The sequence below is a fragment of the Teleopsis dalmanni genome, unplaced genomic scaffold (assembly GCF_002237135.1).
Source record: "Teleopsis dalmanni isolate 2A unplaced genomic scaffold, ASM223713v2 unscaffolded_contig_0036, whole genome shotgun sequence".
Classification (NCBI taxonomy): domain Eukaryota; kingdom Metazoa; phylum Arthropoda; class Insecta; order Diptera; family Diopsidae; genus Teleopsis; species Teleopsis dalmanni.
In genome coordinates this window covers 1-13,449 of record NW_024031418.1, presented here as the reverse complement: position 1 = coordinate 13,449, position 13,449 = coordinate 1, and the positions used below count along the sequence as shown (strand labels likewise).

Sequence of the window (13,449 nt, the reverse complement as noted above, 5' to 3'; positions counted from 1 at the left end):
TTTAAATACAAAATGACAGGTCGTGGTAAAGGTGGCAAAGGATTAGGAAAAGGTGGTGCTAAGCGTCACCGCAAAGTTCTTCGTGATAACATCCAAGGTATTACGAAACCAGCTATCAGACGTTTAGCTCGCCGAGGCGGAGTTAAGCGTATTTCTGGTTTGATTTATGAAGAAACTCGTGGAGTATTGAAAGTATTTTTGGAAAATGTGATCCGTGATGCTGTTACATACACAGAACATGCCAAAAGGAAGACTGTTACAGCCATGGATGTCGTATATGCTTTAAAGAGACAAGGCCGTACCTTATACGGTTTTGGAGGTTAAGCAAATAATCAATTATTGATTTAATAATGCAATAATATATTGCCCAATGGTCCTTTTCAGGACCCAAATAATCTTACACTTAAAGAGATAAATTTACATATATATGTGTTGGTATTTTTCTAATATTATAAAAAAAATAAAATTTATTATTAGCTTGGTCGATTGATGTCTGTCGAGTATAATTGATAATTAAAATGATCAGTTTAACAGAGTCCAAAATATTTATTATTATAATTCTCAATTTCTTTGTTACATTAGCAGTATATATGTGGACTAGCTTCTTACGGGCTTAATTATAATTCTCATTCAATTTTTTTATAGAATAAGATAAATAGAACTGACGTATATAAGTAATTTGCGGACTGTTAGATATTGCAGTTTGAAGTTTCCACACAATGGTGTGAAAATTTTCTCCATTCATTCCTAAGAGGTGGTTTTAGTGAATTCAAATCTCACACTGAATCTGACTCTTAATCTTAATCCAAATCCAAGTGTTCAACAAGCAAAATGATTGCGGGGAAAATGAAAGTGAAAAAAATTCGTATATGAATTAAGTGAATTATGACAATATTATATAAAGAAAAGAAATAAAAGAACTTGTTATTGAAATAAATTAGAATATTTTAAAATTATCTTTAAGTAATTTGCAGCGTCTTGCAAGTGAGTACCGAGTGTGGTGTGTTAGTTATAAATTAACAAGTGTAATTAGAAGCATTATATAATAATAAATAAAATTAGCATAAACCACTATTTTTATTTATTTAAAATAGAATTTAAAAATGAAATTAAGTGAATAAAATATATACAAGTGAGTATTTCATCAAATAAATGACATATTTTGATATATAATATTTTATGGTCATTACTATAATAAATAAATAATTGGATATTAAATATAATAGAATAAGATAAATATTTATTAACTTAAGAATGATGTGAAGTATTGCACATAATGTCTAAATAAGAGAATATAATTTTTTTAAATGCATAAAGAATTTTTGTTTGCTTATTAGAGATTAAATTTATAGCGCATTACAGAATAAAAGAATCTCTTCATATTATTCATGAGGTATTATTAAAAGAAATGATCGTGCACTATGACAAGGTATATTGTGCCCATTACTCGGGTTAGAATGTTTCTCCAAGTCCGTTTTCTTTAATGAAAGACAATATAAAGTCCTAGTCTTGAATATTTATGATCCATGAAATACCCTCCTAGGTGTTTATTCCGTTTGTGCATCAGTGGACACTACCCAAGCACATGGTATACAGTTTCTCTCTTCTCTACAGTATCTGCAGTCTGAGTTGGATTGAATTCCTAACTTCGATAGGTGATTATTCAATCTTTAGTGACCGGTCATTAATAAACGCAATAGGTATACCATATACTAAAACATTTTATAAAATAAATAAATAAATAAATAAATAATGAATCTTCTTATCTTCTTTTTACACATATTTTGTAGCCCTAAAAAGGGCTGTTTTGATGAATTTAAAGTTTGATTTTTAAAATTATTTTTTTGCAGCAGTTTTCTTGACTGATGTTTTTTTAACGGCAGTTTTTTTAGGTTTTGCGGCCGCTTTAGCTTTTGTAGAAGTAGACTTTGGTTTAGCTGGCTTAGCCTTAACAGATCCAATCTTTTTAACACTTTTAACTTTAGCTTTCTCAGTTTTTTTCTTTTCAACACTCTTCTTAGCTGCCGCAGATTTTTTAGGTTTTTTCTCTCCAGATACCTTTGCCTTTGACTTTTTAGTACCTGCAGATGATGCAGTAACCTTCTTCTTCGTAACACCTGATGGCACCTTCTTTTTCTTACCCTCGACAGACGATTTAGGAGACTTAGCAGCAGCAGCTGATAATTTAAATGAACCAGATGCACCTTTTCCTTTTGTTTGTATCAATTTGCCATTAGCTACAGCAGTTTTCAAATATTTTTTAATAAATGGAGCCAATTTCTGGGCATCACATTTATATGTGGCACTTATATACTTTTTAATTGCCAACAATGAAGATCCGCTGCGTTCCTTCAAGTTCTTGATAGATGCATCAACCATTTGTTGTGTTGATGGAGCTGCAGAAGGTTTTTTTACTTTTGTTGCCTTTTTAACAGCAACTTTCTTTTCAGGAACGGCAGTTACCTCCTTTGGAGAATCTGTATTTGCAACGGCAACAGCTTCAGACATATTTGCTTTTTAATATTCCGTAATATTCTTACTTATGAATATTTTTTCGCATTTTTATGGTAGCTTAGCTCACTTTGTACGAAGCGCCGAGAAGAGCGCATTTATAAAAATTGTTCATTAATACATATTTCTACTGAGTTTGAAAAAATTTTTCAACATTTATTATTAATTTTAAATAGACCAAGTAAATTAAACACAATTATTTAAATCAAATTAAGTAAAGAAGATATTGAATATTTTATTACATTCATTTTTATACTAATTATAATTATATAAAATATATAAAAATTGGTTTAAACTTTAAATTTTGTAAATCTATAGTTGAACTTGTTAATAAATTAGAATATTTTAAAGTTATCTTTTGTATAATTTATATATTAAATTATTTATTAAATAGTTTATTCAATTCTCTGTTAAATTATATATATGGTTTTATATATTTCATATATTTATAAATGCAAATTTAATAAAACACGAGATGCATAAAAACGTCAGTTTTAACATTTTGAATGCTTATGTTTTATCCTATTTTGAAATATTAACTCAATTTATATAAAAGTTTAAAATTTTAAAGCACTAATAGAAATAATTATAAATAAATATATTGTATTTTAATTAGAATATAAGATTATCACTTTTAATTATATCAAATAGTGTCTATTTGAGATTAGATATCCATCCATAATGTTAACATGTTACATTGAATTCGTTTACTTTAAAATATGTTTTAAGATTTTCTATACGTATTATTTTTAAAATTTTATTACAAGTTTTAAATAATTTTTAATCATGTGAAAAATTATTATATATAAACGTTATTAATAACATATCAGCAATTAAATTTATAGTTTTCAATATCATTCGAATATAACAACTGTACGTATCCTACTTAATAGAATTCATAAAAAAAAATTATATCTACATACATGATTAAAAATATATAAGAATGAAATCATTTTACTTTTTCTTTTATAATTATAATTTAATCATTTAACTTTGACTATTATAAGTATTTTATTAAATATGTATATTTAAAAAAAATGTTCTTTTTATTACTTTATAATTAAAATAAAATTAAAATTAGATGTGCGTATTCTAACATTTTTATAAGGAGTGATATACGACATAAAATGTTAAAATTTAAGATGAATTTTTTTATAAACTAACATGGATATGGATAACATTTAAATAGATACTGAAGTATATATATAAACTTGCGGCTGCAATCTTCCATAGTCATTCCTAAGAGCTAGTTTTAGTAGGTTCAAGACTCACACAGTGGCTTCGGATGTTTTCCATCTACTGCCATAAATCTTTTATAAAATATAGAATATTTTATAAAACTAATTCAGATACAAATTTTAAAAACTCTACCTTTAAATAATTTATCTATAATAATAAATATTACAATACCAAAATATTGAAATAGTAACTATGATAATAATAGTAAACATTTAGGCCGTGTGCGAGTTCGAGTATATTTAGGGGAAATAGTCAATTATGTCGGTATGGCAGCGATTGTTGGTACATACCAGAATTTCTAATGAGATAAATTAGGTGTTACCATTTTGAAAATTTTATAAGATGTTTAGTAAATAAATAAATAAATTTTAAAACTTTTAAAAGAAAAATAATTATTTTTTATATGTTTCCTTCTTTATATTATGAATATTAATGTTTTTTAATAATTGTATCACATTTATTTAATAATAAATACAAATATTTGGCACAAAATTATTAGTTTCTTGATTTCAAAAAGGTAATTATGAAACTTTATGCTATTGACCTGGCAACGTTATTTGTTTTGTACATTTTTATTAGTAACAAATATAATATTAATATTATTGTAACTTAGATTATACTACCTGCGAAGATTTATGTATCTATTTACTGATACGCGAATCTATGATAAATATTAAAAAATTCTTAATAATATAAAGGGTTAGGCGATTGAAGTGTTACAAATTACACAGAGATATGTTTGTCAAACTGATATTGCCAACTACGTCAAATTCATATGAATGACAGCTATTTATATTGTTTACAAATTACCACAAGCATTTGCGTCTAAGTTTTATAGAACTAATATTATTCGAAATGGAATTAATAAATAAGTGTGATTGCATTATATTTGGTTGGAAAATTACAACTAGCTATTGTGCTTGAGCTCAAATATCTCAATGTGAATAAAATGTTTGTGTATCGTACCTTAAATCGTTATAATAGCTCAGGCAGAGTCACCAAATGCTATAGTGGTGGACGAAAAAAAACCAGCAACATTGCCTAAAATGGTTCGGAAAGTGAAGGCTCGACTTAAACGAAATCCACGTCGTAGTACTAATCAAATGGCCAAAGAACCGATAATATCTGAACGAAGCATCTGACGCATTTTCCAAAATAAGCTCAAGGTAAAGCTTTAAAAGTTCCAAGGCACAAGATCTTGCACCAAAGCAACAAAAAGTTAGACTCGAATGAGCAAAGGAGTTGTTACGCTGGGCCAATTTGGAGAGCAAGTTGAGAACTAAAAAATAAGCCAGTTTCGATACGCTGAAGAAAGCTTTTATTCAGGAATAGGCCAAAATACTGGAAGATCACAGCCATAGTCAAGACAAAAGGTGGCCACATCAAGCTAGAGTGAATGGATTGTGAAATTTTAATTATTTTCACAAATTTTTGTAATTTGAATCAATAAAAAAATAATGTGATCGCTTGAATAGGTAACACTTCAATTATCTAACCCTGAATAATAAACTTGCATTCTTAAAAAATAGTGGCACAGCGAACCTGATTTCTAGGAAGTCAATTGGAACGCATACATACTCGTATGTATAAAAACTGGTTGATACCTGCTGCCCAAAAACAAAAAAAAAAATTATTACTATGTAGCAAAACGCAGTGTTAAGTTATACACTAACAATGCTATGTATTTTATCTGTTATGTAGGCTGATTTACAATTTTCGAAGATTTCGATTTCATGAAGGTCTTCCAGGAATGTAACGGAACAGAAGGGCGAGGCAAGAAATGATTGATTGTTAAGTGTTTTAAAGTATGGCTTGTGTAAGTTAGTAGGGTAGGTATGATAGTATGTACAATATTTATATCAATTGATTTAATGAAATACATTTTCTTTAATAAAATAAATTTTGTCGTCCTGAAAAGGACGGATTAATTGATAGTTAATTCTCCACGTATATGTATTCGTATTTTAATAAATAAAATAAAATAATTTAAGCCTTCTTTTCTGTTTTCTTTGGCAAAAGTACAGCCTGAATGTTTGGTAGTACACCACCTTGTGCAATTGTAACACCAGACAATAATTTGTTCAATTCTTCATCATTACGTATGGCCAACTGTAAATGACGAGGAATGATTCTTGTCTTCTTATTATCGCGTGCTGCATTGCCAGCCAATTCAAGAACTTCAGCAGCCAAATATTCCATAACGGCAGCTAAGTAGACTGGAGCACCTGCACCAACGCGTTCAGCATAATTGCCTTTACGCAATAATCGATGAATACGACCAACTGGAAATTGTAATCCAGCACGATTTGATCGTGACTTTGCCTTGCCTTTAACTTTACCACCTTTACCACGACCAGACATAGTTGAGTTGAGTTTCTAGTAGTTGAGATTTATAAAAATTGGATCTATTTTTTTTCAATCCTTTTTTTTAATGATGCCGACAAATTATCTCATATACTTTTTCTAAACGCAATTTAAAATAAAAAATTGCTTTAAACTTTCGTTTGAAAAATGTTTATATAGAAACGGAAATTGCTCCAAATCGACGATTAAAATTTAAAATCAGAAATCATGCCACCAAAAACTAGCGGAAAAGCAGCCAAAAAAGATGGAAAGGCTCAGAAAAATATAACCAAAAACGATAAGAAGAAGAAGCGCAGGAGGAAGGAGAGCTATGCTATCTACATTTATAAAGTGTTAAAGCAGGTCCACCCCGATACTGGTATATCATCGAAAGCCATGAGCATCATGAACAGCTTCGTGAATGACATATTCGAACGTATTGCTGCTGAGGCTTCGCGCTTAGCACACTACAATAAGCGCTCCACCATTACTAGTCGGGAGATTCAAACTGCTGTTCGTCTTTTACTTCCCGGTGAACTGGCTAAGCACGCAGTTAGTGAAGGAACAAAAGCTGTCACTAAGTATACTAGTTCCAAGTAAATTGCGTTATATCAAACAAACACCACTTATTCAAAAGGCCCTTTTCAGGGCCACAAAAATATTCAATTGAGTTGATAATTTATCTATATTATAAATATGTATAGAGCCCTGAAATTATTTACGAAAACTGACAGGCTTATCAACACCGCGTTATTGAATCTCAGAATGGTTACAAGCTCCTCGGGGAGGTATGCAGATCTGATAAAGTTATAAACAATAATCCAGACAAGGCGTAAAGAGGGGTTAAGAAGAAACCTCGTAGTTAATAGAAAGTAAAAGTGCTCAAGTGCACTGACTCAACTAGCCTCAACATAATAATAATATAAATATGATATATATTTTGTTTTTGATATTTCTTTTAAAAGGCTACTGATAGAAGAAAAAAATAAAAAAAAACTTTGACAGTCTCTTCATGAATTATCAGCTATCGTTTGGTTGTTAGTGAATAAATGATTCAATCAACAAATTAATTTCTGTCGGTTTTGAGGATCTTACAGTTTTTTAATCATGGATAATATAACCTGCTAAATAGAGTTAACTCTTGAATTAACGAGTCTTAATCCTTATCATCAGTCTTAGTACTATCATCGCTTTTAAATTGATATATTCTATATTTACATTCGTGCTTTAAATTTGAAAACATAAATATAGTATTTGTTCCTTGTCATTCATTCTATGATACCATACAATTTCATGGGATAGATAAGCTCTTTTACAACTCATTCCTTAAGCGTTCTTTTAGTAAGTTCAAGTCTTACATTATGGCTTCTGATGCTTTCTGCTTACAGCAAAAGAAAAATAAAATATATTGATTCAATTAAATGTTATGACGTGAAACATTCTATGTCTAATGATACACTATATGATACTAATAATAGTATACATATGATGCTAATATTATACATATTAATATATGTTATGCTACTTCTAATAGCAATGTCTATACTACATCTATATGATATAATTTATCATTATCTCTTTTCTTTGAATAAACTTACTATGCAACAATTGCATTTACATTTTGCTTATTTTATTTTCGTAGTCAAAAATAAGCAATTGAAAATAGTTAAGCAATTTCAAACCCTGGATAAGTCATGTCATTTATTTATCTCTTTTCTTTATATAATTTTGGTCCTGAAAAGGACCGATTTTTGTATATTTATAAAATTATATTGCTTCCAATCTTAAGCACGTTCTCCACGAATACGTCTAGCCAATTGAATATCTTTTGGCATAATTGTAACGCGTTTGGCATGAATTGCGCATAAGTTAGTATCTTCAAAAAGACCCACTAAGTATGCTTCGCTAGCTTCTTGAAGAGCCATTACAGCAGAACTCTGGAAACGTAAATCAGTTTTGAAATCTTGTGCAATTTCACGGACCAAACGCTGGAATGGCAATTTGCGAATCAAGAGCTCAGTACTCTTTTGGTAGCGACGAATTTCACGTAAAGCTACAGTTCCTGGACGATAACGATGTGGTTTTTTCACACCTCCAGTAGCTGGTGCACTTTTACGTGCGGCTTTGGTAGCCAATTGTTTTCGTGGTGCCTTACCACCAGTCGATTTACGAGCAGTTTGCTTTGTACGAGCCATAATTTATGAGATATGTTACAATATGGTATTTTAAAAAATAGCGCAATTGAATAGCTCAATTTTCTCATCATACCTGGATGTTCTGTTTCAACTATTCACATGTTTTAACATTCATTGTTTCTCATATTGCTTATTCTTTTTGTTTTGTTTTCTTTTGTTTTGTTTTGTTTTACTCAATCTTTTTCATATCTTTCATAGTGCTTATGTTTTCTATAAATAGTCGTCAATCATCCGTCGTCACTTCATTTATTGTTTGAATTTGAATTCGAACGGTTCTATCATATCTATAAAAATTTAAATACAAAATGACAGGTCGTGGTAAAGGTGGCAAAGGATTAGGAAAAGGTGGTGCTAAGCGTCACCGCAAAGTTCTTCGTGATAACATCCAAGGTATTACGAAACCAGCTATCAGACGTTTAGCTCGCCGAGGCGGAGTTAAGCGTATTTCTGGTTTGATTTATGAAGAAACTCGTGGAGTATTGAAAGTATTTTTGGAAAATGTGATCCGTGATGCTGTTACATACACAGAACATGCCAAAAGGAAGACTGTTACAGCCATGGATGTCGTATATGCTTTAAAGAGACAAGGCCGTACCTTATACGGTTTTGGAGGTTAAGCAAATAATCAATTATTGATTTAATAATGCAATAATATATTGCCCAATGGTCCTTTTCAGGACCCAAATAATCTTACACTTAAAGAGATAAATTTACATATATATGTGTTGGTATTTTTCTAATATTATAAAAAAAATAAAATTTATTATTAGCTTGATCGATTGATGTCTGTCGAGTATAATTGATAATTAAAATGATCAGTTTAACAGAGTCCAAAATATTTATTATTATAATTCTCAATTTCTTTGTTACATTAGCAGTATATATGTGGACTAGCTTCTTACGGGCTTAATTATAATTCTCATTCAATTTTTTTATAGAATAAGATAAATAGAACTGACGTATATAAGTAATTTGCGGACTGTTAGATATTGCAGTTTGAAGTTTCCACACAATGGTGTGAAAATTTTCTCCATTCATTCCTAAGAGGTGGTTTTAGTGAATTCAAATCTCACACTGAATCTGAATCTTAATCTTAATCCAAATCCAAGTGTTCAACAAGCAAAATGATTGCGGGGAAAATGAAAGTGAAAAAAATTCGTATATGAATTAAGTGAATTATGACAATATTATATAAAGAAAAGAAATAAAAGAACTTGTTATTGAAATAAATTAGAATATTTTAAAATTATCTTTAAGTAATTTGCAGCGTCTTGCAAGTGAGTACCGAGTGTGGTGTGTTAGTTATAAATTAACAAGTGTAATTAGAAGCATTATATAATAATAAATAAAATTAGCATAAACCACTATTTTTATTTATTTAAAATAGAATTTAAAAATGAAATTAAGTGAATAAAATATATACAAGTGAGTATTTCATCAAATAAATGACATATTTTGATATATAATATTTTATGGTCATTACTATAATAAATAAATAATTGGATATTAAATATAATAGAATAAGATAAATATTTATTAACTTAAGAATGATGTGAAGTATTGCACATAATGTCTAAATAAGAGAATATAATTTTTTTAAATGCATAAAGAATTTTTGTTTGCTTATTAGAGATTAAATTTATAGCGCATTACAGAATAAAAGAATCTCTTCATATTATTCATGAGGTATTATTAAAAGAAATGATCGTGCACTATGACAAGGTATATTGTGCCCATTACTCGGGTTAGAATGTTTCTCCAAGTCCGTTTTCTTTAATGAAAGACAATATAAAGTCCTAGTCTTGAATATTTATGATCCATGAAATACCCTCCTAGGTGTTTATTCCGTTTGTGCATCAGTGGACACTACCCAAGCACATGGTATACAGTTTCTCTCTTCTCTACAGTATCTGCAGTCTGAGTTGGATTGAATTCCTAACTTCGATAGGTGATTATTCAATCTTTAGTGACCGGTCATTAATAAACGCAATAGGTATACCATATACTAAAACATTTTATAAAATAAATAAATAAATAATGAATCTTCTTTTTACACATATTTTGTAGCCCTAAAAAGGGCTGTTTTGATGAATTTAAAGTTTGATTTTTAAAATTATTTTTTTGCAGCAGTTTTCTTGACTGATGTTTTTTTAACGGCAGTTTTTTTAGGTTTTGCGGCCGCTTTAGCTTTTGTAGAAGTAGACTTTGGTTTAGCTGGCTTAGCCTTAACAGATCCAATCTTTTTAACACTTTTAACTTTAGCTTTTTCAGTTTTTTTCTTTTCAACACTCTTCTTAGCTGCCGCAGATTTCTTAGGTTTTTTCTCTCCAGATACCTTTGCCTTTGACTTTTTAGTACCTGCAGATGATGCAGTAACCTTCTTCTTCGTAACACCTGATGGCACCTTCTTTTTCTTACCCTCGACAGACGATTTAGGAGACTTAGCAGCAGCAGCTGATAATTTAAATGAACCAGATGCACCTTTTCCTTTTGTTTGTATCAATTTGCCATTAGCTACAGCAGTTTTCAAATATTTTTTAATAAATGGAGCCAATTTCTGGGCATCACATTTATATGTGGCACTTATATACTTTTTAATTGCCAACAATGAAGATCCGCTGCGTTCCTTCAAGTTCTTGATAGATGCATCAACCATTTGTTGTGTTGATGGATGAGATGGAGCTGCAGAAGGTTTTTTTACTTTTGTTGCCTTTTTAACAGCAACTTTCTTTTCAGGAACGGCAGTTATCTCCTTTGGAGAATCTGTATTTGCAACGGCAACAGCTTCAGACATATTTGCTTTTTAATATTCCGTAATATTCTTACTTATGAATATTTTTTCGCATTTTTATGGTAGCTTAGCTCACTTTGTACGAAGCGCCGAGAAGAGCGCATTTATAAAAATTTTTCATTAATACATATTTCTACTGAGTTTGAAAAAATTTTTCAACATTTATTATTAATTTTAAATAGACCAAGTAAATTAAACACAATTATTTAAATCAAATTAAGTAAAGAAGATATTGAATATTTTATTACATTCATTTTTATACTAATTATAATTATATAAAATATATAAAAATTGGTTTAAACTTTAAATTTTGTAAATCTATAGTTGAACTTGTTAATAAATTAGAATATTTTAAAGTTATCTTTTGTATAATTTATATATTAAATTATTTATTAAATAGTTTATTCAATTCTCTGTTAAATTATATATATGGTTTTATATATTTCATATATTTATAAATGCAAATTTAATAAAACACGAGATGCATAAAAACGTCAGTTTTAACATTTTGAATGCTTATGTTTTATCCTATTTTGAAATATTAACTCAATTTATATAAAAGTTTAAAATTTTAAAGCACTAATAGAAATAATTATAAATAAATATATTGTATTTTAATTAGAATATAAGATTATCACTTTTAATTATATCAAATAGTGTCTATTTGAGATTAGATATCCATCCATAATGTTAACATGTTACATTGAATTCGTTTACTTTAAAATATGTTTTAAGATTTTCTATACGTATTATTTTTAAAATTTTATTACAAGTTTTAAATAATTTTTAATCATGTGAAAAATTATTATATATAAACGTTATTAATAACATATCAGCAATTAAATTTATAGTTTTCAATATCATTCGAATATAACAACTGTACGTATCCTACTTAATAGAATTCATAAAAAAAAATTATATCTACATACATGATTAAAAATATATAAGAATGAAATCATTTTACTTTTTCTTTTATAATTATAATTTAATCATTTAACTTTGACTATTATAAGTATTTTATTAAATATGTATATTTAAAAAAAATGTTCTTTTTATTACTTTATAATTAAAATAAAATTAAAATTAGATGTGCGTATTCTAACATTTTTATAAGGAGTGATATACGACATAAAATGTTAAAATTTAAGATGAATTTTTTTATAAACTAACATGGATATGGATAACATTTAAATAGATACTGAAGTATATATATAAACTTGCGGCTGCAATCTTCCATAGTCATTCCTAAGAGCTAGTTTTAGTAGGTTCAAGACTCACACAGTGGCTTCGGATGTTTTCCATCTACTGCCATAAATCTTTTATAAAATATAGAATATTTTATAAAACTAATTCAGATACAAATTTTAAAAACTCTACCTTTAAATAATTTATCTATAATAATAAATATTACAATACCAAAATATTGAAATAGTAACTATGATAATAATAGTAAACATTTAGGCCGTGTGCGAGTTCGAGTATATTTAGGGGAAATAGTCAATTATGTCGGTATGGCAGCGATTGTTGGTACATACCAGAATTTCTAATGAGATAAATTAGGTGTTACCATTTTGAAAATTTTATAAGATGTTTAGTAAATAAATAAATAAATTTTAAAACTTTTAAAAGAAAAATAATTATTTTTTATATGTTTCCTTCTTTATATTATGAATATTAATGTTTTTTAATAATTGTATCACATTTATTTAATAATAAATACAAATATTTGGCACAAAATTATTAGTTTCTTGATTTCAAAAAGGTAATTATGAAACTTTATGCTATTGACCTGGCAACGTTATTTGTTTTGTACATTTTTATTAGTAACAAATATAATATTAATATTATTGTAACTTAGATTATACTACCTGCGAAGATTTATGTATCTATTTACTGATACGCGAATCTATGATAAATATTAAAAAATTCTTAATAATATAAAGGGTTAGGCGATTGAAGTGTTACAAATTACACAGAGATATGTTTGTCAAACTGATATTGCCAACTACGTCAAATTCATATGAATGACAGCTATTTATATTGTTTACAAATTACCACAAGCATTTGCGTCTAAGTTTTATAGAACTAATATTATTCGAAATGGAATTAATAAATAAGTGTGATTGCATTATATTTGGTTGGAAAATTACAACTAGCTATTGTGCTTGAGCTCAAATATCTCAATGTGAATAAAATGTTTGTGTATCGTACCTTAAATCGTTATAATAGCTCAGGCAGAGTCACCAAATGCTATAGTGGTGGACGAAAAAAAAACAGCAACATTGCCTAAAATGGTTCGGAAAGTGAAGGCTCGACTTAAACGAAATCCATGTCGTAGTACTAATCAAATGGCCAAAGAACCGATAATAT

At 28.4% G+C, this 13,449-nt stretch overlaps 7 protein-coding genes across 7 annotated transcripts; 3 read left to right on the top strand and 4 right to left on the bottom strand.

Annotated features, from left to right (window-relative positions):
* The first annotated feature begins 12 nt into the window (after positions 1-12).
* Positions 13-324, top strand: LOC119662967 (histone H4). The gene has a single exon (XM_038072624.1). The coding sequence runs from the start codon at positions 13-15 to the stop codon at positions 322-324; it is 312 nt and encodes a 103-aa protein (XP_037928552.1).
* A 924-nt stretch (positions 325-1,248) lies between these two features.
* Positions 1,249-2,508, bottom strand: LOC119662956 (histone H1-like). Its single transcript, XM_038072614.1, has 2 exons — positions 2,082-2,508; positions 1,249-1,280 (listed from the first exon to the last, which is right to left on the bottom strand). The coding sequence occupies exons 1-2, from the start codon at positions 2,506-2,508 to the stop codon at positions 1,249-1,251; spliced, it is 459 nt and encodes a 152-aa protein (XP_037928542.1).
* A 3,207-nt stretch (positions 2,509-5,715) lies between these two features.
* LOC119662959 (histone H2A) lies at positions 5,716-6,159 on the bottom strand. The gene has a single exon (XM_038072617.1). The coding sequence runs from the start codon at positions 6,109-6,111 to the stop codon at positions 5,737-5,739; it is 375 nt and encodes a 124-aa protein (XP_037928545.1). The 5' UTR covers positions 6,112-6,159; the 3' UTR covers positions 5,716-5,736.
* A 147-nt stretch (positions 6,160-6,306) lies between these two features.
* LOC119662964 (histone H2B) lies at positions 6,307-6,741 on the top strand. Its single transcript, XM_038072621.1, has one exon. The coding sequence runs from the start codon at positions 6,322-6,324 to the stop codon at positions 6,691-6,693; it is 372 nt and encodes a 123-aa protein (XP_037928549.1). The 5' UTR covers positions 6,307-6,321; the 3' UTR covers positions 6,694-6,741.
* Positions 6,742-7,850: 1,109 nt separating this feature from the next.
* LOC119662958 (histone H3) lies at positions 7,851-8,386 on the bottom strand. Its single transcript, XM_038072616.1, has one exon. The coding sequence runs from the start codon at positions 8,286-8,288 to the stop codon at positions 7,878-7,880; it is 411 nt and encodes a 136-aa protein (XP_037928544.1). The 5' UTR covers positions 8,289-8,386; the 3' UTR covers positions 7,851-7,877.
* A 187-nt stretch (positions 8,387-8,573) lies between these two features.
* Positions 8,574-8,963, top strand: LOC119662965 (histone H4). The gene has a single exon (XM_038072622.1). It carries the CDS (start codon positions 8,594-8,596, stop codon positions 8,903-8,905), a length of 312 nt encoding a protein of 103 aa, XP_037928550.1. The 5' UTR covers positions 8,574-8,593; the 3' UTR covers positions 8,906-8,963.
* Positions 8,964-10,386: 1,423 nt separating this feature from the next.
* Positions 10,387-11,137, bottom strand: LOC119662957 (histone H1-like). Its single transcript, XM_038072615.1, has one exon. It carries the CDS (start codon positions 11,080-11,082, stop codon positions 10,402-10,404), a length of 681 nt encoding a protein of 226 aa, XP_037928543.1. The 5' UTR covers positions 11,083-11,137; the 3' UTR covers positions 10,387-10,401.
* Positions 11,138-13,449: the final 2,312 nt, after the last annotated feature.